This window comes from Calonectris borealis, chromosome 1, assembly GCF_964195595.1.
Source record: "Calonectris borealis chromosome 1, bCalBor7.hap1.2, whole genome shotgun sequence".
In the NCBI taxonomy this organism is placed as follows: Eukaryota; Metazoa; Chordata; class Aves; order Procellariiformes; family Procellariidae; genus Calonectris; species Calonectris borealis.
Window position 1 is genome coordinate 194,320,401 of NC_134312.1, and position 25,892 is coordinate 194,346,292.

A 25,892-nucleotide genomic window follows, 5' to 3' on the forward strand; every position below is an offset into this window, starting at 1 on the left:
TCTATACTTCCAAATTAAATATCTTGGCATATGTTTTCCTTGAAAGTATTAATTTAAATCTATAGTCACAAATTTTTGTTTTACTAAAAACTGTTATATCAATTCCTATTCTTAGAAAGCTGTATCAGAGTGTTTGTACGCTGAATTCTACAAATATGTGTCACTCAGACCTTCCTAACAAAACTTTATCTAAACCAAGAAAAAACAGAAACAAACACAGTAAATAAACTGATTTAAAATGAAAATGAAATTTATTAAAGTGACAGGAATATAGATGTAATTTTTTTAACTACAACTACACTGAAATATTTTGTTTCAGAACATTTCTAATAAAGTCAAAGATCAGAAAGGCACTCGAATTATTTCAAGCAGAAACAACAGTTAGGTACTCAGAAAATCACCTTATATCATCCATATATTAAAACAGATAGACATCTAACTGAAGATATTAGAACTATTATCCTCTGCATTACTTTTAAACCTTTTCCTCCACGCTCAAAAGAAAAAACTGTTGATTTATTACCCGTCTCTCAAAATCTTACCCAGAAAGTCCTTCAAAACATTCTTAGTCTTCATTTTGCTTTTAATAATTTAAAATTCAATCATTATTGCACAGCGATTATATGCAATTTTACATCCCATTAACCCTGCTTTGTTTTAATTATAAAGATCCTTTGTTAGATTCCTTTAAATGATCCAGTTTATAATTTCAGGTTATCCTAGGGAGCACTTTAATTCAGCTGCACATTCATCAACTGTTTATGTCCTGTTAATTGTTGACAACTGCACAATTGCATTCTCTAGCTATGATTGATGAATTGCATTCACAAGTTTAGCTATTAAGCAGAATAAATATTTATAACAATTTCCAGTTAAAGGATTGTTATCTTTATACCCAAAAGGGTAAATTAAAAACGGATGGGCTGATTGCAAAGAAGAGTGTTCTAGGAAGGCACACATACTTGTTCTAAAACACCTTTCTGACAAAAGTGTATGGAGGAACACGTGTCTAAGGGCAGTTTGATTAGACATTTCATTGATCAGATTTAAGCAGCATTTCTTAAATACTACTTTGTTTTGAAAAGTTATTGTTAGAGGGGAGTAGAGGGTCCACAGATATCTTAATACCTGACCGCTAAAAACAAGCAGATGTAGGATTTGTTCGGAATGAGCATTTTATCAATAGTGAGCATGCAATAATATCTGAATCCTCTTGCCTGGTTGAGAAAATAAAAAAGGTCAAAATGGGATTCATATTACTATCTGAGAACATAAGCTTACTATCATTATTCGGTCTATTACTATGTAATATTTCTTGTGTAATGTGCAGCACGTGACCCACTCAGGTGAGCCCTGTTATGGTGCAAACTCATATTGCTGCTTTGTAGCAAGAAGAATTTCCAATGAAAGGACTACATTTCCAACGGCTATATTGCAGTGTAACTTCGTGTGCGTTCAGAGAATTTACACCAACCAAAAACTGGGTATAAAGCTACTTGCTCCTGTTTTCCAGATACTAATGTTCCTATATTCCTATCTCTGATGTTTTCTAGTCTTCCTTTTAAATGAATACATGATTTAACCACTGAAATATCAGCTAGACAAAAAATATCCTATAATAAAGAGAAGACTTGATACTTTACTATTGGTAATGACATACTATTGGTGAAAAAAAGAAACCACACATAAAATGACAAAATCTCTTCTACAGCATATTGCTATTTTTTTTTTCAGCTGCACATATCAAGACATCTAGATTCAAATGGATTTAATGTACTGGCCAATACAAGTCACACACATTACACAAGTGGCTCCATTTGTCTTTGGCATTCCACTACCAGGAAGGCCAAAGAGTCCCCCTTTGCTGCCCAGCTTGCTGGCTGGAAGTACTGACAAACATCACACAGAGTAGAAGATATAAACAGATACAGCATTAAAATTACTTGATTGATAATAAAGTATCTTAATAATTTGCAAAAGCAAGGCAGCTCTTATAAACATAATGTCCTGTGTGTTTTACAGGACTCAAATTGGACCAGAAATTCTAGATAAAATAATTTGTCGTGAACTGATAGTATAGAAAAGTGCATCTGTACAGTGAAGGCTGCACTCCTAAAACAGATGGAGCAGCAGATGGGTTTACAGATTGGGCTCCCTGGACTGTCTGGGTAAAACAACCTTGCTGCTCTGGAAAATGGTGGTTCAATTCTCAAATAAACCCAAACCTACACACAGTTCTACTTCCTTCTGTCAATAAACAAAATTTTCAGAATTTACACATATTCAAATTAAATATTTACTATATAAAGTATCTATACAATAAATCTCTTAATTAAACTGGCCTTTTCACAATCTTTTTGGAACAGATGGTGAGGAAGTATCATCACTCAATGGAATAAATGCAAAATGACTACTTGTTCAAAAGCTTTAAAATTAATTACCTTCCTTCATTGATGAGCTCAATAAATGCAAGTCCTGCATTCTTCTGAATAGAATTTTGCCATTCCTAAGAAGATAAAATATAACATGATCAAAACCCAAGGATTTAAAACCACATTTCTGAAGCTGACCCTGATGACTTAAGGAGCTTAAATTTAGGCTGAACTTCTTAATTTAATGCTTTTCTTCTTTTTTCTTTTTTTTTTTTTTCCCCCCAAAGAAGAATGACCTGATCATTTAAAAACTGTAATTCATTCTGATTTTCAAATAAATTTTAGGTGGTCATGTTTTCGGTTTCATCCTTAAGCAAGCTTTAATTTTCTTGTCTAGAGAACATGAAAACACATCTTTTTTCTCCAATTCATACAAGTTGCCCAATGAACGTATAAAGTGCAACAAAGTACAGCAGCAGTAGTTCCTTCACCTTACTTCACTGTTACACTTCGTACATTTTATCATATAGGGCAGGCAATAACCTCTGTACCATCCATCTCTCCTTGAGTTCAATTTTTGTTTCTTCCCCATTATAAGTGAAAACAAACCCAGTCGCTAATAACAAACTGAGTTTTTAAAATTCTTTTACTATTAGCATGGATTTCCAAGATAAACTTTCAAAACTGATTTAAACCACTTAATAGATATTAAAAGATAACAACTTTTACTTCATATACCACTAAGTTAAAGAGAAAATTCTCAATGCATTACAAACAGCTTTTTGCCATACAACCCACTGCCTCTATCACACCAACAGACTTTCGATACTTGAGATGAAAAAAGTTGAGATATCTCTCTAGCAAGTAAAGATTACTTTCTTTTGGGATAATTCCTTAAAACTTTTCTTTAAGAGTAATAAACATTTTCTTTTCATTGTATAGAAAAAAAAAACCCACAAACATTAGCTGGATTACAGCTCAGAGAAAAATTTTCTAGTGTGAGACTTCTTGTTATAAACAAAAATGGATAGAGAGAGTTACAGTTACAGAACTATTCTGTTTTACATTTGCTTTTTTTCCCAGGACTAAAAAATCAGGCAGAAATCCCCAATGCTTGTTTCCTGATAAAAAGATAGCTTTGCACAGATAAGGAGGTTTTCTGAAAGAATAGTTGTGAAAACTAGTCACTAACCAGCAAGGTGCTTCTTACTGATCCTATGAAAATTCACAGATTTGACCAAAAGTCATGCATCTTAAAAAAAGGCCCAACAACAATAATCTTGTACTCATGATTGGTTTTATAAGAGGCAAGCTACTAAAATTCCCAAATAATGAACATACTCTTAACCTATTACTGAGCAGGTAAGTCCTGATTAGGGAAGATGGAGTATCAGCACTCAAGCCTCTAGCTTGTGGGCTAGAAAACCATTGTAACAGGTCCTTTCTTCAGTGCTGTTGATTTTGTTCTTTTCCAAATCCAGTAACTGAAGCAAGCCTAATGATCTAATTTTTGGAAGCAGTTAAATCACAAAGTCACTCCGAGAAACTAAGAAGGAAAGGATTCAATTTCCTAAACATAGGCACCTAGCGCCATTTTAAGAAACAATAGTCTGGGTTAGAGATAGTATTTGAGGTGTAGCATCATTTTTTTTTTAAACAGAGCCTTTTACTGTATACTATAAAAACCCCTATCAGCATTTTCTTTTGAGATGCTTTTCTGCACCACAGCTACTATGACTACAGTCAGAAAAGCAGAACTGGTGTGACTACAATTCAGGAAAGAAGTTGAAAAGAGAGAAGACAAAAAAAAAAAAAAAGGCTTCCTAAGACAGCTAGAAGAAAGCATGCTAATTAAATTTTTAAAGAGAGACAGAGGGTCTACCTATGTCTGCAAAAGACCAAGAGATTCTTGCAAGTCTTTTGTCAGATCTTCCTGCTCAGTGCAAATGTCTCAGATACTGCAGGACATACCAAATGGCTAAGTGGATCTTAGGTGAGATATCTTAAGGTATCTAAAAAGCCATTAGATATCAATGTGGAAGCAAACAAATCTCTTCTTATGTCTCCACAGGTAGAAAATCTCATAAATCTATCCAAAGTAATTATTCACGATAAAAACATGTGAAACCTGCCCAACTATCTACCAAAAACTAGTGGAAAACATAATGATCACTGCAAACCCCCAACCCTCCATTAATCCGTGATAATTATTACTACTATAATTTCCTCTCAGTTTTAGGCGTTATTTAATATAACAGATTCATGATCCTGAGAGGTGAACTGTATTTGTGAACAGGCACCTGGTTTTCTTTTTTTTCAGTTTCTTTTTAAAAGACCCAATCAATAAACTGAAATACTTAGAAATGCCAGAATTAGAGTTACCTTTGCAATGGCCATTCAGATCACTGCATGCACTTTAAGAAGTGGATTAAGATGTGGAGTTATACGCTCAAAAAACGTGCAGTGATTTCGTTTACATTATCTTAGATTCCACCCTCAGGATGCAACAAGCAGAAAGATAAACACCAAATGTAATGGACGCAGTGACAGTGGTTGGAAAATTTATGCTATAGGCAAGTAGAATCATAGCATAGACATTTGATTATTAGCAGCTAAGTGCTTGAATGACTACACTACATCTCAGGTGGTTTTGGTGTAGTTCATATCCTGAACCTTCTGGGCCTTAAAACAAGAGCTGAGAGACTTTTCTGTGCCTCAAAAATGCTGATGCCAATTACATGCTGAAGTAACGGAAGACTTCAACAAAATTGTCTACCAGAGAATTTCTTCTATACAAGAGGATGCGTTGACCTTTCTTCCCTTGGGGGTCCTGCTTGATATGGCAGTGGGGATGATTATTACTGCCAGCAGTGCACCTCTCAGAACAAGGTAGGGTATAGAAGACTCAGGGATAGAGACACATTTAGAGACTGTCTAACACAGACAGTGTTCAAGAATGATGATGTTTATCACTTGTTTGTACTAAAACCAGAATGAAGATATCAAATTTAATTTTTAACTTCATTCATGTTGACAGAAATAAAAAAATTGTTTTCATACACAATAACTAAACATTGTAACTTTAGATACTAAGTTCAATTACTGTTCACTATAGCTATGTTCTAAATATTTGATATTATGCAAACTTCTATTGAAGACATCAAAAATGTACTAAATGATTAGGATACTGGTAGTTGCCGCCCCACTGCCCCCACCTAACTTGTCCTCCTCCTCTATTCTTTCGTTGCTTGAAAAGCACCACTGCATCCAGAAAGCATCAGTACGCATTCCCTGACAGAAGGTTCAGACTGAATCCTGTCATGAAACTGTCCACGCAGAGGAGGACAGGAGATGAATAAAACCAGGATGAGAGTAAAAGGCTAAAACTTTTAAATAATGAACCATAACACAGTACAGCTATTACTTAAAATTCAGTTGTTTTTTTTTCTTTCAAATCATGACGTACATTTTCTTACTCTCTGATATTCTTACAATTTTTACTTTTGAGTGTATTTTCCTAGTCCTATTTCTTTAATATTCTCCAATCCCCAGTGCGCTAAAAAAACAAACAAAAAAAAGAGGCTAGACAGTATTAACAAATTTAGCAACATGTTAAATTGATATCAGCAAATTTGCACAGGTAAAAAACAATAGTGAAGGAGCAAAAAAGGAACAATTAGGCTTGGCATGCTAAGAACTTTTTTTAGTTTATATTATACTTCCATCCAAATCAACCTTATTCAAGGCTAGGCTGGACGGGGCTCTGAGCAACCTGATCTAGTTGAAGATGTCTCTGCCCACAGCAGGGGAGTTGGACTAGATGACCTTTAAAGGTCCCTTCCAACCCAAATTATTCTATGATTCTAACCTTTGCTTACCATAATTTAAAAATTTTTATTCATGATGATTAAAAATTTCTTAAAAAAGATCTTGTGGTAGTATTAAAAGTTTAATAAATCTGACATAGTATCCTTATAAAAAAAAGGAATAGTGACTCTCAGAGTTTTCATAATTTACATGACAGCTCTCACCCTTTCCAATTTCTGCAAGGAAGTCTAAAATTGCATCACGAATTACAAGTTTCTCAACAAACTGCAGTTACTGAACGGACAGATAACTGATGTGGTAATCCCCCTACAATTCTCCTTCCACTACAGGTGCCACTGTCTGTCTCAATCAGTTGTAGCTTCTTTGGAATTCTCTCTTCTCCATGTCTTAAACTAACCTGAGTATTTTTTTTCCTTTTTGTCAAATTGAATATTTATTGAATTTTCTAGTCCAAGGCATTAATAACTCAGTTGATACCTCAATTCTTCAATCACTGTATTTTAATCATAACTTCTTGAGACAGTTGAAATTCTATTATACTGACTCTCTTCTTTATGGACCCTTGAATATGTTTGGAGAAAAGTCTTGTACAGAGCTGAACAGGTGCTACCTTTTATCAGAATAAGGAAGGGGAAATTTTATAAAAATGTGTTTGCAATTCACAACATGCATGTAATTTAGGTTGGGTTTGAACTCCATGTTGTGAAGTTACCTTCTAAAATCACCAATAACTTGTTTTACTTCATTTAAGAGGAAAGATTCGAAGGAAATGTTACAAGATTGAAGGAAATGTTTCTTTATGGCAGAAAACCATGTCCATTAAAAGTAGGTAAAAACAGAAAAAACAACTGATTTCAAGATACAGCCTCATAAATTTTTGATCAGATTGCTCATAAATTTTTGAGAAGATTATACAGCTTTTAAGATCATAGGACTGTCCCTACCATTCCTAGAAGAATTGAGCTAAAGATATTGGAGTCTTAAAACCTTCCATTATTGTTTGGAATGAGAATCAGATCTAAGAATTCAATTTTACTGCCTTTATCTTTCTCTCACACTCATATGTATACTGCTGATAGATGATAAATAAAATGTATTTTTGGTCTACTCTTTCAAGTAAATTTGGGATCAATTTTAGGATTTTATGATAGGTCATCCATTTTAAAAGCGACTATTTCCCACAATAAGGAAGTTGCAGAATGACTGATGACATCCTCCTGGAAGGCAAATCTGCAAGTATTGGAATATACCGGGCTTCTGGCCAAATCACAGAAAGGAAGAGAATGTGAAACTTTCATAACACTATTTATGTGAATATGACTTGCAATATGAACAACGCAGCAAAGGTAATAGGAAGTTTCAGATTTCACTTTCACAAGACTAAAGACTCATTTTTCCTTTATTTTCTTGACTTGGAGTAATATGTTAATTTTTCGCTTTCTTGGAAACACATAGACCCACTGCCCTTCTGATCACCTGTGGTAATTGCCCAATTTATCTTGGAAATGAAGTCAAACGTTCCCAGAGGAACATTTCATCGGTATCTTAGAAGAAAAGAGAAAAAAAAAATCCACAATTGCAAAAACATTTACATTACCCAAACAACACTACGGAAATGGCCAAATTTATTTAGATGATACAATATTAACCTTAATCACCCTGTAGAAATTCTGCATATCTTCTAATGTTAGAAAATACACGCACCTCCATAACTTCTAGAGCTTCCTTCCTGACTGGAAAAATAGTTCTTCATTTACGAGACACTAAAATTATTATTAACAACATGTGTTGCTACGTATGGCTATTAATCCTAAAAGCCAGTCCACTTAACCAACTCAACCAATCTTTGATGTTAGAGGTGGATAACTAATTTGAAGTCTTCCAAAATGCACTATTAAAGAGAAGACTTTTTGATGAACACAAAACTACTCCTCACTGTCTCCATTATATAGATAATGAAACCCCCCAAAACTATGGTATATTTATTAATAATGATGGCCTCCAATAATGAGCTTTTGCCCTTTCTGCAATAATGAGCCTTTTCTCAGCCCTTTAAGAAATACCAGCTGACTCTGACTTTCTCAGTGTTTTCTTCTGATCTAAGGTCCTTCTCAATTGTAGGCAACTTAATAGAGAAGGCACCTTGCCATAGTAGGATATGGGGAAAGTAATTCTTAGGGTTTTCTGATCCTGCCTGTTTTGCCATGAATCTAGAAGAGGTTCAGATCAGCATCTCACTGATGTGTAATAAATGTAGTCTTTGACATTTTTTGACAAAAACATTCAGACAAGGACAGGCAACAGAAAGGACCAGAAGTTCCCTGATGACTCTGGTGTAAGTAAGATATTGAAGAAGAGATTCTGCTTACTACTAAAGGCAAAACACAGAAGTAATTCTCTGAGTGTACGGGGATCTGGAAGGACATCTCACAGAATAATCAAGAAAGTAAAATTGCCCAACAAGTAGGAAAGAATACACTGATGGTTTCCATTTGAAAGTTACATTATCAGAAGCAGATGGCCAAGAGATGAAGACTGAGATTGGGCTGGAAGACATTCCACACGTGGACAAGGAATTAATGCAAGAAAATTCTCTGACACCCCTTTAGCATAAATAAAAAGATAATGCAAAGTCATCATCTTTTGGAAAGCTTCCAGAATTCTATAAAGCAAGTGAGAAACACTGGGGGGGAGGGAGAAGAGCGGGGAGGACGGACACCAACAAACCACTTAATTTCTAGAGCAAAACAATATAAAGGAAAAAGTTTTCTGCTTCTCCTGAAGTTTGTACTAGAGTTCATTTCTGGTGTTGGAAATTACACTAAGTGTGTATATCAACCATGTTCTGGATTATGAAGAGCCCCAAATCAATACCAGAACATAAGTACATGTTTAAGCTGTACCATATTTGATAATGGATAAGAACACAGTAGAAATGTTGTTTCTCTCTTGCTGGACCTTTATATAGTCGAAATAGGATGACAATATTAGAGAAAGTACTTGCTTCAGCTACAAAGACTGTATTTACTGAACTTAAATTTGAGTCTTCACTGATAAAAAGTGAAGTTACAAACCCTCAATTTGGAGCTATGTGACTGACATTTTCATACACCTTTCTAATGCTTTGTCCAGTGTATGGCAATCTGCGGGATTTTTTTTTGGTTGCAACTTATTTATCTCCCATCAAATGCCAAAATTCCTTTAGTTTTTCTTGACTGTCACAGGGGCAGTCTTTCTTTCCTACAGTCTCAGCCATTCTACCTGCTACCTGCTATGAGCTATTGCTTTCATGACTACTTTAGAAGTATAACCAGTTAAAAATTACTATTTTATCCAGAGTTACTTTTTATTTTGATGTGACTGTTTCCACCATTGCATGTATTGGTGAAAGGGAGCGAGGAGGAATGTGGAGCTAGGCATGGAGAAGATAGGATACCTCTGCCAGTGTGATTCGAGCCAGAGAGAAGCCTAAGCTGAACATTGAAACTGCAGCCTAAGAGTATGACTCCAATAGATGCAGAGATCTGAACTGACAGTGTGCTGCCATGAAAACACAAGTGGCGTTTTCTCTCTTCTCTGTGCTCCCAGATTTGCAATCCTGAATCCTTCTCTTTGAGTAGTTCTGGTAGTTTCTAAGCTAGGGTCTCAGCCAGCTTAACCCACTAAACCAGGAAACAAATGTCTGAACAGTTTTCAGATGTGTTTGTGTCTTATGAATATCAGCACTGGTACAAAAGTGGTGTTGGCGGAGAAGAAGCTGCCAAAGGTGAAACATCTGATTTGTTTCATAATTAGGAAAAAGAAAGATTAAAAAAATTACACCTCCATAAGAATTTGCATAACCAACATTAATTGGATATAACCATTGAAGTTATATCAGACTTAGTTTCCTAAGTAGATTAAATCTCAAGTTCGTTGTTCTTTAGATTTAAGAGAAGAAGTCATTATTTAACTTCTTTTCGGCCTTCCTACCGCAGTTCGTGTCAAAAAGACAAATAGCAAACAATTTTGCTAGTGTGCCACTATGACAGGTACTCTGAAAGAGCTATTGCTTATCAAACAAAAATGAAGGAGTATGAAAACTCTAGGAGTACCTTTGGAGGGAATAAATAAGGACCAATAAGCATAATTAAAGTTGAATCTAATAATGGCAACAGGAGCAAATACATACAAAATTATTATAAAGAAATCTATGATGAAAATCAAAAGGTTTCTAATAATGCATATATTAAAATGTAAAATAGACATACAAATAGTGTAGTACAGAAATAAAGCTAACTATCTAGAGATGGAGCCTGGTAAGATACCTGTGAGGATGGTCCTTGATAAGAAGGCATTGTACAGCAGAGCTGGAGAATCCCTACTTAAACTTTTCTAGAAAGCCTTGAATAGAGTATGTTTAGTATCAAGAAGCATGGATTGTGTTTCTATTATATGAATTCCACATTTCAGGGCTGCTTCTGGTCAGCTGTAGGGACCAGGAAAGGATTTCTTTTTCTGCTTGGTTTCTGCGTTGGGCAGCTGCCCGTTTCTGAAGCCCAAGGGCTATCCCATACTTTGAGGCAAAATGCACATTTAGATGTGCTAGTGTGTACTGAAATCTCTCCAGTGCCTGGTTGATAGGTTTTCCTATATTCTCAGAGCTAAACAAATTTACTCAGTGAGAATTTCCTTGGAATTTGTACTGGCAAGGCACATCTTTTGGTTTTTGTTGTTGTTGTTGTTTATTTGCTTGTTTTTCCATCTCTCCTTGGAGTGGGATTAATTTCTTGATATTGTTTATATTTTTCTCGCCACTTAGAAGAACAGGCAATGCACTCATTTGCCTTCTCCTCTCCCGCCTTCTGCCCCATTTTGCCACTTTATAGTTTTGATTGCTATAGTATATATAGTAGTATATAACTACTATGTTTTACATGTGTCAAACCACTGGAAAGTGTTTTATGGACTGTGCTGCATGGGAGCAGATCCTTCACAGATCTTTTTTGATTAAGTATGTACTGAATGGCTGCCTGTGATATGGAGAGACAGACTGGATTCAGCCCAAGCAGCTTCTAAGTTTCCAGGTTAATAGATAAGACAATGTGGACAGACACAACTCATTTATGTGGCTCACACTGTTAACCAATGTTTGAAAGGCTTAGCTGAAGCTCAGATTACCCATTAATTACATACTGGAGTTTGTCAAATTATGGATATACTCCTGGTATCATCTGCTTTATCTAAGGCACTTTAAGTTCTATAATTTTTCATAAAAGTAAACAATTTACAGAATCTATTTACAGCTTAATTATAAGAGGGACCGTGTGTTATCATTTATTTGAGAACCTTCTAACAGGTTTTAATTGCCAGTTTTAAGTAAAGCATTTCCTGGTTATGTATATCCTTTTCCTCACTCCTCATACAGTTTTTCTAATAAAGGCCTATTTACAAGGGATAGCATCTAAAAGAAATCTTTTTCCTCAACATAGTGATTCAGAAGCGGATTATCTTCATTCTAGTTTTGATATTTCATTTCGAGGCTCCTGAATTACAATCTTGATCAAACTTCCAACATGGGGGGAGAGGAAATCAACAGAATGAATGATGTATTGAAAACTACAAAATCCTGAAACCTACACGTATTCTACAATCACAAATGACATAGCATTTTTTCCCTAAGTAACCATTTATCCATTGTAACACTTATATTTTTAAACAGGTCAAGTAGCAAGATGTCTTAAATACTAAGACAGTATTTTCTGTTTAAGAAAATAAAATTCCCCTGTTAATAGATAAGATATATAAAAATAGAATTGGCATGGGATAAAACTCCTTTGGGATAACACCATTCAGTTTCCGCAGAAACTGTATCCCCAAAGAGAAGAATTTGCAAAAGATCTGCAAGTATTTAGAAACTATTGTAGTTTTGGCTAGGAAAAAAAAAGAAAGAATAAGAAAAAAGTAATTGAAATCTAAATCTGATGTAAGAAGGAACTACACTGTAAAAATTAACGTATTTTTAAAAAAAAATTGTATGGTTTATTGAAGAAATCTGCCACTCCAAGAGCAACATAGTCGTGACATGCTCAACTAGGCTGAGGGAACAAAGACCAGCTAATCAAGCACAGATCTTGTCAAACATAACACATCTTCATCCGTTTTATGTTAAAATAGACTAAATCCAAGTGAAAATGCCTGTTTTATGAAAAGTGAAAATAATTATATGTTTATTATCAATTATGTAGAAAAAATATATTTCAAATACTTGGATGTATGCTTTTGGTTTATATAAGAAATAAAGAAAATAAAGCCATCAAATTAACCTAAATTTTAATTTAGTGAAGTAGGTGATACTAGAAAAAAATAAAATGGGTGCAGGGAAGCAAGTTACAGTACAAGAGAGATTCTGAAAATATAAAGAGTAGAACTTTTTGTTCTTCCCCAAACCCACAAATGATGTACTATCCCTACAGGACTTCCTTTAAAACTTAAAATGTATTTTTCACAGAAACTCCAAATTCCTTTGGGGGAAAGGCTTGATTGCATATCCCTCAGAGTCTAAAAGGCTGCCCATATGAACTGAATTATCCATGACATGTACCTTCAGACATTTGTAATGTGATATTTCATGTAAATTTAGACCATACCTTGGACGTGAGCCGCTGGCAATGTTGATTTTATTCAGGAGCTCAGATAAGAAAAAAAATTCTGACATCCTTGCTAATCTGTAGTCGTTAACATGGAATTTCCAACATAAAGAGCATAAAAGCATCTAATTTGCTGTAGCAAATGAAAGGAAAACAAACTTCGCATTTCCCTTTCCTTTTCAATGTCTAAAGTTACTCTGTTCTGTGCAAACAAAATTGTACTTTTCAAAGGTTTTTAATATCATCATCTATCTTTTGAGTGACACATTTCAAACTTCCCTACATAATCTGTAAAATGTCATTCAATTTGAACATGAAGGATTTACCCATGTTAGGAAGAAAAGCCCTAGTTACATTAGGATTATTAAAAACCGCAGAACTTTATATAGTCTTTCCAGGCCATATTACTCAATTTATCACATAGAAAAGCTCAGGTAGCACTATCTGTTCTTTTTAGAGATGACTTAACCTCATTTGCTGCAGACAACATCTCCTAAGCTCCTAATTCCAAGTTCTGTTAGCTATAGGTTGGATTACGATATTTGTCTGTCTGCCATTCTCTTCTTCTAGCCAACTTATGTATCAGTATTTTTATAGCATTTACCTTGTGTTTTCTTTTGACAAATTGTTTTAAAATGTAAATAGAAAAAATTAACTAATTTTTTTCCTGCATATGAATAGAACTACAGACCTGATTGTTTAGTACACCTACAGGCCTAAATACAATATTCTGTGCAGATGCAATTTACAGAAGCAATACTTCTGGAGTTAGGAAGGTGAGGGGAGGAGAATGCAATTTGCACCACTACAGCCCCCTGTTGACCAATTCCTGTAGAAACATTTGATATCACCAACAACAAACATTACAACATTAGCTTCTGAAGTACTTAGTAATAAATGAACATCAGGACACAAAATTTTCCTTATTTAGAAGCTAAGGAAACAACCCTGAAGTATCAGATGGGGTATAAAAATTTCCCCAAGTAATTGGGTAGATGGAAAATAGCTCTCCCAAGCATACATTAAAGAAAATGAATAAATGTTCAAAATTTGAAAATTATTAGGCTCTTCACATTATTTGAGGTATAAAATGAAGCTTATTTTTAAAATAGTCAAATATTTTGAAATATTAAATAATATGTATAATAGTCATAAAAATAACAAATTGATTTAGCTGTATTTGTTACATAGCTTTACTGGGATGTCTAAAGAAAAAGCATTGCAGAAAGAGCTTAAATTTCTCTCTCTTCCTTTCAATCAATATTTGAGGCAAAGTTTCATCTCTAGGGCCCTTAATGGCAGGAATTCCTGGAGCCAGCAAATGAGTAATGTTAAACCTATGATTAGATGATGAGGCCATCAAAGACACTAGACCCTAATGCTACATTCCACTTTATTCCTGAGAACTGCAGTAAAACCAAAGGCTAGAGAAGAAAGGACTGTAAGTTATTCCTTCCATCAAGAAAAGGTTTCAAAAGCTGCTAAGAAAAAAGAAAAAAAAAAGTTGCATGACATGAACATAGGGCTCAAAAGCCTTAATGGATCTTTTGGAATTTTTCTGGAACCCAGGACTTCACCATTAGGTAACAAATTTTTCAAGTGCCCTGCTGGAGAAGGTTTGAAGTTCAAACCCCACTGAGGATTCCTGCCAGGGATGTATTTTTCTTTTACTTTTCCCTAACCAACATCCACCCTGGCTAAAAGAGAAGGGGGGGGGGGGGGAAGGAAGAGGGGGGAAAAAAAAAAAGGAAAACAAGATTTAATGATTTCCTTATGACACAAGCTTGAAGAAACGCAACCTATGGACTGGCAAACAGCAGGTACGTTGGAACCCCATCCCCCAAAATCAGTTGTAAATGTTAATTATTTTCAGACAGATTCCTCAAAAGTAGATTTTCATTTCAATTACCCCTAGAAACTCATTTGTTTTCAGTTCATTTTTTGTGCATGTTCTCAATGTGCAGTAGCGAATGCTCAAGTAAAACTACAAACAAGTAATTTTCCTTGGTAATAATATAACAAGTTAAACTGGGCATTTTATATACTAACTTGGTTTGAGTTTAACTGCTATTATAAATCTGTGGGAAACTTAGTAAATTAAACACTGTTAATAAGTGTTTAGAGAAATGTAAAAACTTGTGAAGTTATTTGGATCTCTTAGGCCATTATATTTTTCTTATATTTTACAAAATAAGCAAAATTCTAAAATGTTTGCTGGTAATTTACTACTGGCAGTTTAAAGTAAAAGGCTATATATATGAATTTAGCCAATAACACTTCTGACAAAACAAATACAATTAAAATTGAGATGCAAACAATCCAAACAGTATGAGGAATTATTTTAGTTTCGAGTATTTTACTTGTGAAAGCAATTCAAAACGTTAATTGATTCAGATTTCTGAGAAACCCATTACTGCTATGCTAAGAAAAAAAAAAAACCGCAGCATTTTTTAAACAGAAATACTCCGCTTCTGCCAGTTCCTGAGGACTACCTAAGCCATGTTCCTCTGTTTTTTATATAGTGACAGCTATATAAAATATGCAGTAAGTTATGTCATGTATTCCGAAAGTAATAAAGTCACCACAAAGTAAGGTTTTAAAAAATTGCTAATACAAAGACAGATTTTAACATAAAATTACGAAAACAGTATCCTATTTACCTATTCCAAATAAGAACTGGCTTGAAAGAGAGTTCATGCATAGTAAAAGTGCATTCATACACTTTCCAAAACAAATGCAAATACACGTTGAATACCCTGTGAATATAGTGACACTATGGAACATATAAAAAAAAAAAATCTACAACTTACATGCTACTAGAAGAGATTAATTTGTATTTTCTTATACTGAAATGGAAGAATAAAACAAACAGCAAGATACAAATCTTAGGCTGACAGTAATCCAGCACTATGCAAAGAAACTAATACAATTAAAAACAGAGAACGTCTTACCTGTGAACAAAGCAGCATAACAAGTTCAACCACTGAAGTACTCGACTTCATACACACCAGACCTGCAATAAATAGTCAAAAATGAATTTAAAAGACTGGTGATATTTAGTTATTATATCTCCATGGTTTCAGAAATTCCATAAAATATCTGTGCTGTATATTTTTATCGCTTAAATTCACTGAAACAAGTTTCAAGCACAATTATCTCAGAATTTCAGATTCAAACATACTTACATGTTCAGAAAGCATCAAAGCATCACCTGGAATAATCTATACCAGGTGCAGGACAGAATGTTTTTTAATTAAGTCTTTTTGGCATTTAGCTCAGTTCACCATTTAAATAAATAAATAAATCCCTATCTACATAATCCAAAACAATTTAATATATGATAAACATAAGAAAAAAACCTTTTAAAACTAAATGCTGTAAATTCTTAAGAATAACCTGATCAGATATTAACATGTAGAGAATAAAGCCTCTGCTTTGAAATTATTTTAATTTTCATCTGGTAATTGATTTTCCTGTAATTGAAAGCTTGAATATTAATGAAAAAGGCATTAATGTGAAACCTTATTTTTATTAAAATTATAACCTATAATTTGTAGTCCGTGTTTCTTAAAACAAACTGTGAATTATGCACTGTAATTGTTACTTATTGTTTTGTACTTAATTTGAATAATTAATACCTAATAACATTGCCACTATTGTAAATACTTCTTTGCAGCTTTGGAAATGCACATTTACTTTCTGAGAGAAGGATATCATATCTAAGTATTTAAAAGATGCATTGCAAAGAGATAAGGAGGAAATTACACTTCTACTTGATGGTTGGACTCGATGATCTTAGAGGTCTTTTCCAACCTTATTGATTCTATGACTGTACTGTTAACTATATATGGCAGCATCTGGTATCTAAAATCATACAGGCAATACATTGATATGTTGGTTTAGGGCATGGAAACACTTTGATTGTGTTATAAAAATGATAAATACACAAATATAAAGCTTACAACTATGGACTAAATAGGAAGCTGAAAAGGAAACTGATGTGCTTTAAGTAGGTTTCTACAAACAGCGATTAGGGACAAAAGCACTCCTACACAATAGCACGTATATTTATTGCGGGTAGTGGATAAATACCCTTTTGTGCCCATTTTGCTAACAACACCATCCTTATTGTACAGTAACACAGAACAAGCTGTAAGAAGCCACTAGGATTCCATTCTATCAGATATATGGGCAGACAGTTAACTAATGAAATAAGAGGCAGATGTGCAAAGCTCATTTAGGGAGACAATTGCTGTAATTGATCAGCTATTCTCATGCTCAAGTGCTAGAGGATCAGAAAGATTAATGGGATACTTATCACCTGCAGGCTTCCTCCACTGTTTGAAAGCTGACAAAGAAAATCCAAACAGAAGACTGAACTCTACTATTAAGCCAATGCAGATAGCATAGATATATCAAATATTTTATCATAGAATGTTCTCTGGTTTATTACGAATCCACCTCATATTATGTAAAACTTTAAAAAAAAAAAAATCTTTTCTCTCACACTCTCACTTATCTTCTTTCAAAATCAAACCTCAGGTGTATTAAAACATGACTGAGTCAAAATAATGCACTTAGAAACATATTCCCATGCCACAGTCTTCTAAATTTGTACATGTCTTTACCTTCTGATTTTACATCAAAAGAACAAATGTCTCCATCATTCACAGTTATGAAAAAATAAACCAATTAAATTATGTAACAAATGTTTATGCATCAGCATTAATTTCTTTCTATCTTCACCAGGTTTCCAAAAGGAATAGAAAACTCAATGTAAAATACACACTTTAAAGAGAAACACATAATGAATATTTCCTGGCTTAATTCATTAAATTAGAAGATTTAACTTTCAAAGACAGTTGGTGATACTTATGTATAGCTTCAAACGATATGAAAGAAAGTTTGGAGCATGGATCAAAATAAACATGCCTAAAATGGCACAAGGCTAGGGTAAACACTCACGATTATCATCCAGATAACAATGATGAGTCTTAAATACACAAATGCTGTATATATAATAAAACAGGACACTCTGTTTGAAGGAAGTGATAATTACCTTAGTGCAAAATTTTCTGTTTACAATAATAAGAATTTTTATATACTTTAATTTTTAAAAGCCTGATGATTCTAAGGGCTTGAGTAAAATGATCTAAAACTGATGTCTTTTTTCTATTTGTATGGACACCACTTGATAACTTTTTGTATATCACATCTAATCAACTACAAGCTTGATTGTAGCATTCTAGCATCAGAAAGGAGAATCAAACTGATTTTGTTGAAATTAAGAAAGAGGAGGATACAGAACTGACATCTGGTTAGCACATCAGCACACCCATTAGTTGTAACCAGCTCTGTAATTGTCTGCTGATGAAACAACCATTGATAATAACCATTAACACCTCTCATAACCAGTAGTAGTCGAAACTTGATGTTCTAAGAGACTGGTTTTCAAGTCATAAAGAAAGAAATAACTATCTTGGAGACTGTAGCACTTTTCACATGTGAAAATACAGAGGGAGATAGGAAAACCTTATATAAGAAGCTCATGGTGTTAAAGATGGATGCAAGGAATACCCTTTGCAGAGAGCTCAGTCTACAGCAGAAATTAAGTGTGCAGCACTAGTTATAAATAAGCAAAAACAGGAATAGGTGTAACAGAAAATAGGGAAACCCATGCATCTTGATGGGTAGGAAGAAGGAAACAGAAACAGAAATACTTTCTATTCACCTTTAAGTATTCATACCACACATTCCTTGAAGTAAAACAGAACCCAGAAACGTGAAACATTCATAGCAGGGCCAGCATTTCACATTTTAAGTTCCTTGCTTATCGGCCTCCTACTCCCACTTCAGGGACTCCTTCCACTCAAATCATATGAGGGAAAGTGTGTGCCCTCCCTTATATGCTCCATTTTCTCCTTCCTACCTGCAAAGGGCTCTATTTTTGCGTCCCTTGTGCTTCTTCCCATTTTTGCTTATTCCTGATGAAATAGGAAAGATTTTAAATAAATAAAGATTTTTTTTCCTGTTATGCAAAACACAATTAATCTTCAGAGTTTACTGTCAGAGTCAATAGTAGAGAATGATAAAAACAGATCAGACCTAATGGAGGACAGATCCATTTCTGCCTATTAGGAAAAACTGTCAGAATCTCCGGTTTATGAAGATCCCACATAATCAAAAGCTATAGGAGAAGTTAAGGAAGAATCATCATCCCTGTCCTGCTGAACTTATCCTAAATAGAGCAGATTTTAATAATCTTTTGGTTTTTAAATTTGTGTGATCCTCTGTTCCAGGAAGTCCAGCTTGTGTGAATGCTTTTGCTTGGTATAGACACTAAAATAATTTCCTTCAGTGCACAGTATATAACATAACAGACAAAAAAAAAAAAAAAGGAGGAAGAAAATGTTCTGCTCCCATTTTACAGACAGAAGAGAAGGCACAAACCAGTTGAGGTATCTTCACAAAATCAAAAATAGAATTTGTAGCATGAATCGGAATAAAGATCAATTTCCTAAGCCCCAAATGCACTAACAACTGCATTTATTCTTCTTTATAGTTTTGCAGGATTTCACAGAGATTTTTAGAATTAGTTTTAACATAATGAGAAACAAAAATGATAACAATGGCTTCTCTGATTGAGGAGGGCACACATTTATTTTCAGTTCTCTTTCCCTCTACTTAACTCCAATGAGAAAAAGTATTTGCAATTCAAACTAGAACTGCTGCCTGCATTCTTCAGCTGCAGATAAGTTCTTCCTATACCATCTGTATCAAATGCCATTAAGGAAGCTAATGTAATTACTAAAATACAAGTGGATATTTCCTGCATACAGCAAGGTTAAAAAGGTCATTGATTAACTGAATGGAGTATGTGCTTTTTATATTTGCTGTTCTTAGTACTTTTCTTCATGGTCTATTCTCAGTCCATTAAATATAGCCATCAAAATTCAGCAATTTGATGGCAACAATGACCACATATATGGATGCAAAAACTGGGAGCATCAAGTGCGTGACCTTAGCTAATCTGGAATAAATGATGTATGCCTGGCAGTTATCTTGAAATGCTCTGGTTTACTTGACTTCTTTTTCAATGTTCTTCTGTTGGCCCAAAGATATGCTAATTATTTCTTTTCACTATGACTTATTAATGTCTAAAAAAAGATTAATTTAAGCTATACTATTTTAGTCATGCCTGTGGCATTAATGAAGTCATGGGTTCAAAACCTCGAAGTCACCATGCTGAACTAGTCAGTGTGAATTTCTATTTTGAAGAAATCTAATGTAGGCTGATAAAATCAATTTAAAAAAAAATCCTTATGAAATAAGATCACGGTTTTGAACTTCTTTTTATTATTATTAATACAATGTGTGTATGAGTCTAACTGAATACCACCACAATTTCATCTGGTCTTTATCAAGGTTTGCCTGCATTTTCTTTCAATGATTTTACTTTGTGTCAACTTAAAACCTTATTGGAGCTGGAATCAATTGTAATATTAGCAAAAACAAAAGTTAAAAGTTTTTATATCTTATGTTGAACTTAGAAAAATAGATGCAATTAACTATACTTTAGAGCTTGCAGAAATCTTTCACTCAATTATAGCTTCTACTTATCTGAAAGTCTCAGGTATGGCTAAATAAAAAGCTTGAGAAAGTTTAATCCGTTTAACCCAGTTCATAGAGAAAACTTGGCCTTTATTACTCCTGTACAGCCTGTCATCAAAACTACAGGAGCTTTCTATAGAAAAAATGCTTACGACAAAATAAAGACATGCTATTATAAGCATTATTTTATTAACATATGAAAAGTGCATAAAATGTACTTAGAAATGAGCATACGGTCCTAAAACTAGACACACAAAAAAATCAGAAAATACTAGAATTCTCCTTTTTAACTTGTATTTTTGTAAGGTCAGCTATTTCCTATTTCCTACTGATGTAGTCTTCCATCAAGAATACTTTAAACAAAACTGTATTGTTTTGAATTGTTCTCCATAACTACTGGTAACTCATATTGTGGTATCTCTTCCCATAATCCTCACTGACTTCTGTGCCGAGAGACAGAGTAAGAGTAATCACCACTCACAAATTGTGTCTCCGTTTTTGATAGACCATTCCCTTACACTCTGTTCAACATTTGTTAGGAATGGCACAACAAATTTTCAAGGACAGTTCATGCTGGTGACAGAAACTAAAGCATGTTTTGGCTCTGATAGTACTAGGAAAAAAGTGATGGTGATATTTTGGTTGGAAATGCAAGTTTTCCTTCAAGTTTATTTGTTCTTGCAAAAAGTCTTTCTTCTGCCAGCAGAATTTTATGGCAACTGTTTTGTTGAAATATTTTGCTAAATCCAATTTACAATCAAAGAAATAAACTTAGGATTTCTTTTTGACCATTAATTAAAATTACTTGAATAGTTTAAATCTACATTATTCTCCCTCTGGCATATGCTGTCATCTAGGTTGATTCAAATTGATGGTTTTAATCAATTATCAAGTTGCTGGTGAGTTCACTACAGAACTGAAAAGAGATAGTATGGAGGGAAAATCAAAGATAAGTGAAAAGTTTGAAAGTAAATGCTAAGTATGTAAAACTATTAACTGAAATGACAGATGTTCTTATTCCAAGCAAAGCCATTTTTAGAAAAAAAATAAGCAAGAGGTGTATTAAACAGAATGTAATGTTTTGCAAGATTACACTCAAAATTGGTTTTAGAACCATACATATGTCACATATTTTGTAGACATTTAAATTACACTAATGGTCTTAATTTATGAAAAGCAAAGGCTGGCAAATATTCAGGAATTGCAGAAAGACTGCAGATGGAAAGCACAGCCATGTTGCAAAATAATTACAACCCCACTTTTACTAGTTGAAAGGAAACACTATTCCAAAGAACGTATACTCACTAAAATAACAAAGTCAGAGTTGTGGATTTAACAAATCCCTTCAGCAGCCTTGACTGGCAGAACACAACATTACCACCAACTCTAGGGACCATGAAGGATGGCTGTATTAGTACTCCAGACCATCCTTTGTATGGGTAGATCTCCTTTACAGAGCAAAAGAATGACGCAGAAAAACATGATGAATGTGAATTTGATTCAGTGCTTTTGTAGTTGATAAGACAGTTATACTTCTTACAAGATTTTTTGTTATGGTGAAAGACACTGCACAACACATGTAATATTCTTTATATCTGGTACCCCAAAATCTAGGAAAAGGTATCATCCAGGTTATTAAATTAAATACCTTTAAAATATTATCAGAAATCTTTAGAACTCATATCTTAAGATAAACACCTCAAATAAACACTGATAGGTCAACATAAAAAATAGATTCTGATCTGTTCAAACTCAACTCAAATGATTCAGCCCTTTTAGTAAAATTTGTAAAATAAAACAGATCTTAATACTGGGATAATATTTAAAAGAATAAGAATGCTATGTAACAGTTTCTTAAATTATTTTATTAAAGTAAGAAAACCTATACTTCTTTAGTAACACTGCAGTTTCTAAAAAGGAATCTAAATGAGGACTATAAAATATCCAGATGGAAACACAGAATGGCAAAACCCCTTGAGAGCATACCCACAGAGAGGGGATTTATTACTATGTATACATGATTTACTTTTTAAAATTACAGACGTTCGTACTGTGTTCCCATGAGCTGTAATGATATTGACAAAACTGATGCCGGTGCCACATTACTCTGAAGAGTCTAGCCTTATACCAACGTACGGAATTTTTGACAATTTTGCATTAGTGTTAATGGGATGCACAAATTCTCATTCATCAAATGAGAAGGAGATCACTTAATCTATAAAATAAAATCCACTACCACTGTTCAGTTTAATATTTCACTGAAGATTTTAAAAACTGATCCAGTTTTTTATTTAGCGCCTGTGGTAATTTTTTCCTTGGCCAATGGTCCATTGGGATTTACTCAATATATGCATTTGTGTTTCTCTGTCCTTCTCTTAAAACAGCATCTCTTTGGATGGATCTCTTTTCAAATATCTGTTGTGACGTAGTGAACTAACATGCTTATCTAATTGCTATATCAGGACAGATCTAAAATTTATATCAATCTATCATGTGTCAATTGAGAAAGTGTTCTAATTAGCATTAATAACACAAAATTATTCTTTTCATGTAATAGAATACAACACAGATGTTAATTATAAGAAAACAATTCCCTGTTAAATTTAAGTGAAGCAGATTTTTTTTCTGCAATAATATGATACTTATTATATACTAGAATTTAATTTGGAAACGAAATGTGTTTCCTTCTCTTCTGAAGTCCCCTTCTAGACAATGGGTCGAAACAGCCAAACCAGGGATCACACTGCACTGCAGCTGATCAAATTAAAACACCTCTAATCTTGAAAATGTCTATAAAATTGAACTATTGCTTTTCTATTGCAGTCTACTTCAGTTTTAGGTAGACTTGAGTAACTTATAAACATTTTATTTTGGTGGAAGCCTACTACACTTAGACAGAGCTTCTGGAAAATCTTATTTATCTAGAAAGAATCTCAATGAAAACCATTCCAATTTTTTTCCAAACATCCAACAGTCCACTGTGAAAATTAAAATATGATCCTGAAAGTATTCTGATTTCCCCCTTTATCCTATGATATTACTCAAATAAGTGGCTCAAAATTGTGGCTAAATTTCTGCCACAGCTGCTGCCCTGGATATTTTATTTCAATGGATGGAATAAGAAAAAAAGGAAGAAAAAAGGAAAAAGCCTTTTAAAAATTAATTTAAAATGTGAAAAGTTAAAAGATTTTTCTAGTTTTGTCATGTGATATTTTCTCAGGATGCCATTCCTTCCCTGATCAAGTTGCTATTTTTGTGATTAAATTTGTAGAAAATTTACTAAATGAAAACAACCGATACCAAAGAAGTTGTCACGTAATCAATACATCTGGGAAAAAACAACTATTCTGAGACTTTATGTTCTACTGATCCCTTACAATTTCCTTATTTAAATGAAGAAACATCTATCCCTCCTTTCTCTTTTTTCTCAGTCCTTCACCTCCTCTCAAATCTGTGTTACAGGAAATACATTTCGGAAGAATTCTCTCAACAGTGAATTATTTTCAAAGAAGTATACAAGCAGAAATCAGAACATTAATTTCACTCACTAACACAAGCAAATGTTTATACTTTATACCTTCACTACACCTATGATGCTTTCTCTTCATCTCAAGAACCTTCTCCAGTTCTTTCTAAAGCTGTCAGAAGTGACATCCTGGACAAAATGGATCATAAGTATGATCCCAAATGACAGTCTCTAGAATATCATGTTTTCCCTGAAAATGCAACAAGGAATATAGTTCAAATGCATTACTCAATGTTATTTTTTCCTTAGGTATGAGGTTTTATTTTTCTCCTGAAATTTATCAACTTTTCCTTAGCTTCAATCTATAACTTATTGCTATTCGATGCCCTATTTTCTGTGCTTATTTATTCTTTTTTGTTTCTCTCATCTTTTTTTTAAACATAGGAATTGCTTTTTGTTTCCTGCTTTCTACTACTACCTTCTAGTTCTTTGTTACATTCTTTCCTATTATTAGGGGGAATATTATCATCATGGCATGACACAACTGAAATGTGTGTAAGATGAATGACAAAAAAGGAAGGAGAGAAAAGGATAGGCTGCTTCACTAGGATAAGTGAAACCACTTACTCTTTACTGGTCTTCCTTACTTCCTTATATTTCTTCTTTTTGGCGACCTTGGGGCCATACTGAGACATCAGTGAGTGAACCAGTGCAGCTACAAATAGGAAGTATAACAAAACCTCACAGAACTCATGAAGCTTCCTAAATTCCTAAGGAGATCATGACCATTATTTTAACTAGGTGTGATCTCCTGAGTAGCATAACGCACCAGCTAATTTTTGTATCTAGTTGCGCAAACTGTTGGTGAACTAATATTTTGTTTAGATGGTAATTGTTTTCTGAGCATTTGATAACAAGGAAAAAAAATAAATCTCCATTTCCACACTGAACTTTGCTGACCTTAGTTGGCAGCCATCAGATCTTGCTCCCATCCTGAAGCCCTACTGACAAATGGTAATCATTCTAAAACAGTGTCTCTCAAAACACAGAACCATACCACAGTCATAGATCTCTTGAAATAACTTGTATTTCTTGTTTTTCAGTTTTCTTTATTTACTTGACAGTAACATTGTTATGGGCTCTCCCTAGACCTGCTTTGACATCACTCTGCCATCTTAATTTGACATATCACAACTGTCTCTGTTGTCTGACAAGTTCTTTCAGCATGAGGGTTTCCCATTGCAAGAAAATCTCCACAGAAAACATCACTCGTATAAAAAGATTGGATCATAAAATTCCACATACCAACAGACAAAATTAAGACATGATATAAGACAATATGTTTAGCAGGTTTGTTTTTTTGGGAGGACGTAAATCCTAACATAAAATTAGACTTAACACAGTAAAGAGATATTCTCTTAGTCCTTGCAAAAATAATCCCAGTCTGTTAACATCTAGATAAATCAAGCTTGATGGTTCATTAATGTTTATGCTATCATTAACATTTTTTCTATCAAAAACAAAGGGCTCTATAAACAGCTATATTTTTAAGATTCAAGTGTAGTAGCTTCTCAAGTAAATTGATTCAAGTGTTTTTGTGGAATATTCTTTGTTTATGCCTTGAAGGCATGGAAACAAGCACATCCATATCCAATAGGATGAACTGTATAAGCGCCTTTAAATTATCAGGACAAGTAAGGGAGTTTTGTTAAACTTGGTCACTGATTAAAAGGTTTCAGTCTGGGTCATAAGAGCAGGTGATAAGTAGACACAGAGTTAAGGAATATAGAAGGAGAAACTGTGACCAGCCATAATGAGATTAGTTTTGTAAAGAACCTGGACATAGAGCTCAGGCTACATGGAAAAGGATTATTAGACTATGCCTCATGAGAAATATACCTTTCTGAGCAAAATCTAATAGAGAGATGTTATTTGCACCCTATAGTTTATCAAAGTTAGGTTGTTCTCTGGAAAATACTGCTGGGA

General features: G+C 33.9%; 1 protein-coding gene across 1 annotated transcript in view; it reads right to left on the reverse strand.

The window, feature by feature from the left end:
- The window catches only part of NBEA (neurobeachin), a 426,845-nt gene that overhangs the window by 260,320 nt on the left and 140,633 nt on the right, over window positions 1-25,892 (reverse strand). The window contains exons 32-33 of the mRNA XM_075139786.1: window positions 15,781-15,842; window positions 2,442-2,506 (exon numbers count right to left, since the gene is read on the reverse strand). Of these exons, the coding sequence (XP_074995887.1) occupies window positions 2,442-2,506; window positions 15,781-15,842 (127 nt within the window). The remainder of the gene's footprint in view (window positions 1-2,441; window positions 2,507-15,780; window positions 15,843-25,892) is intronic.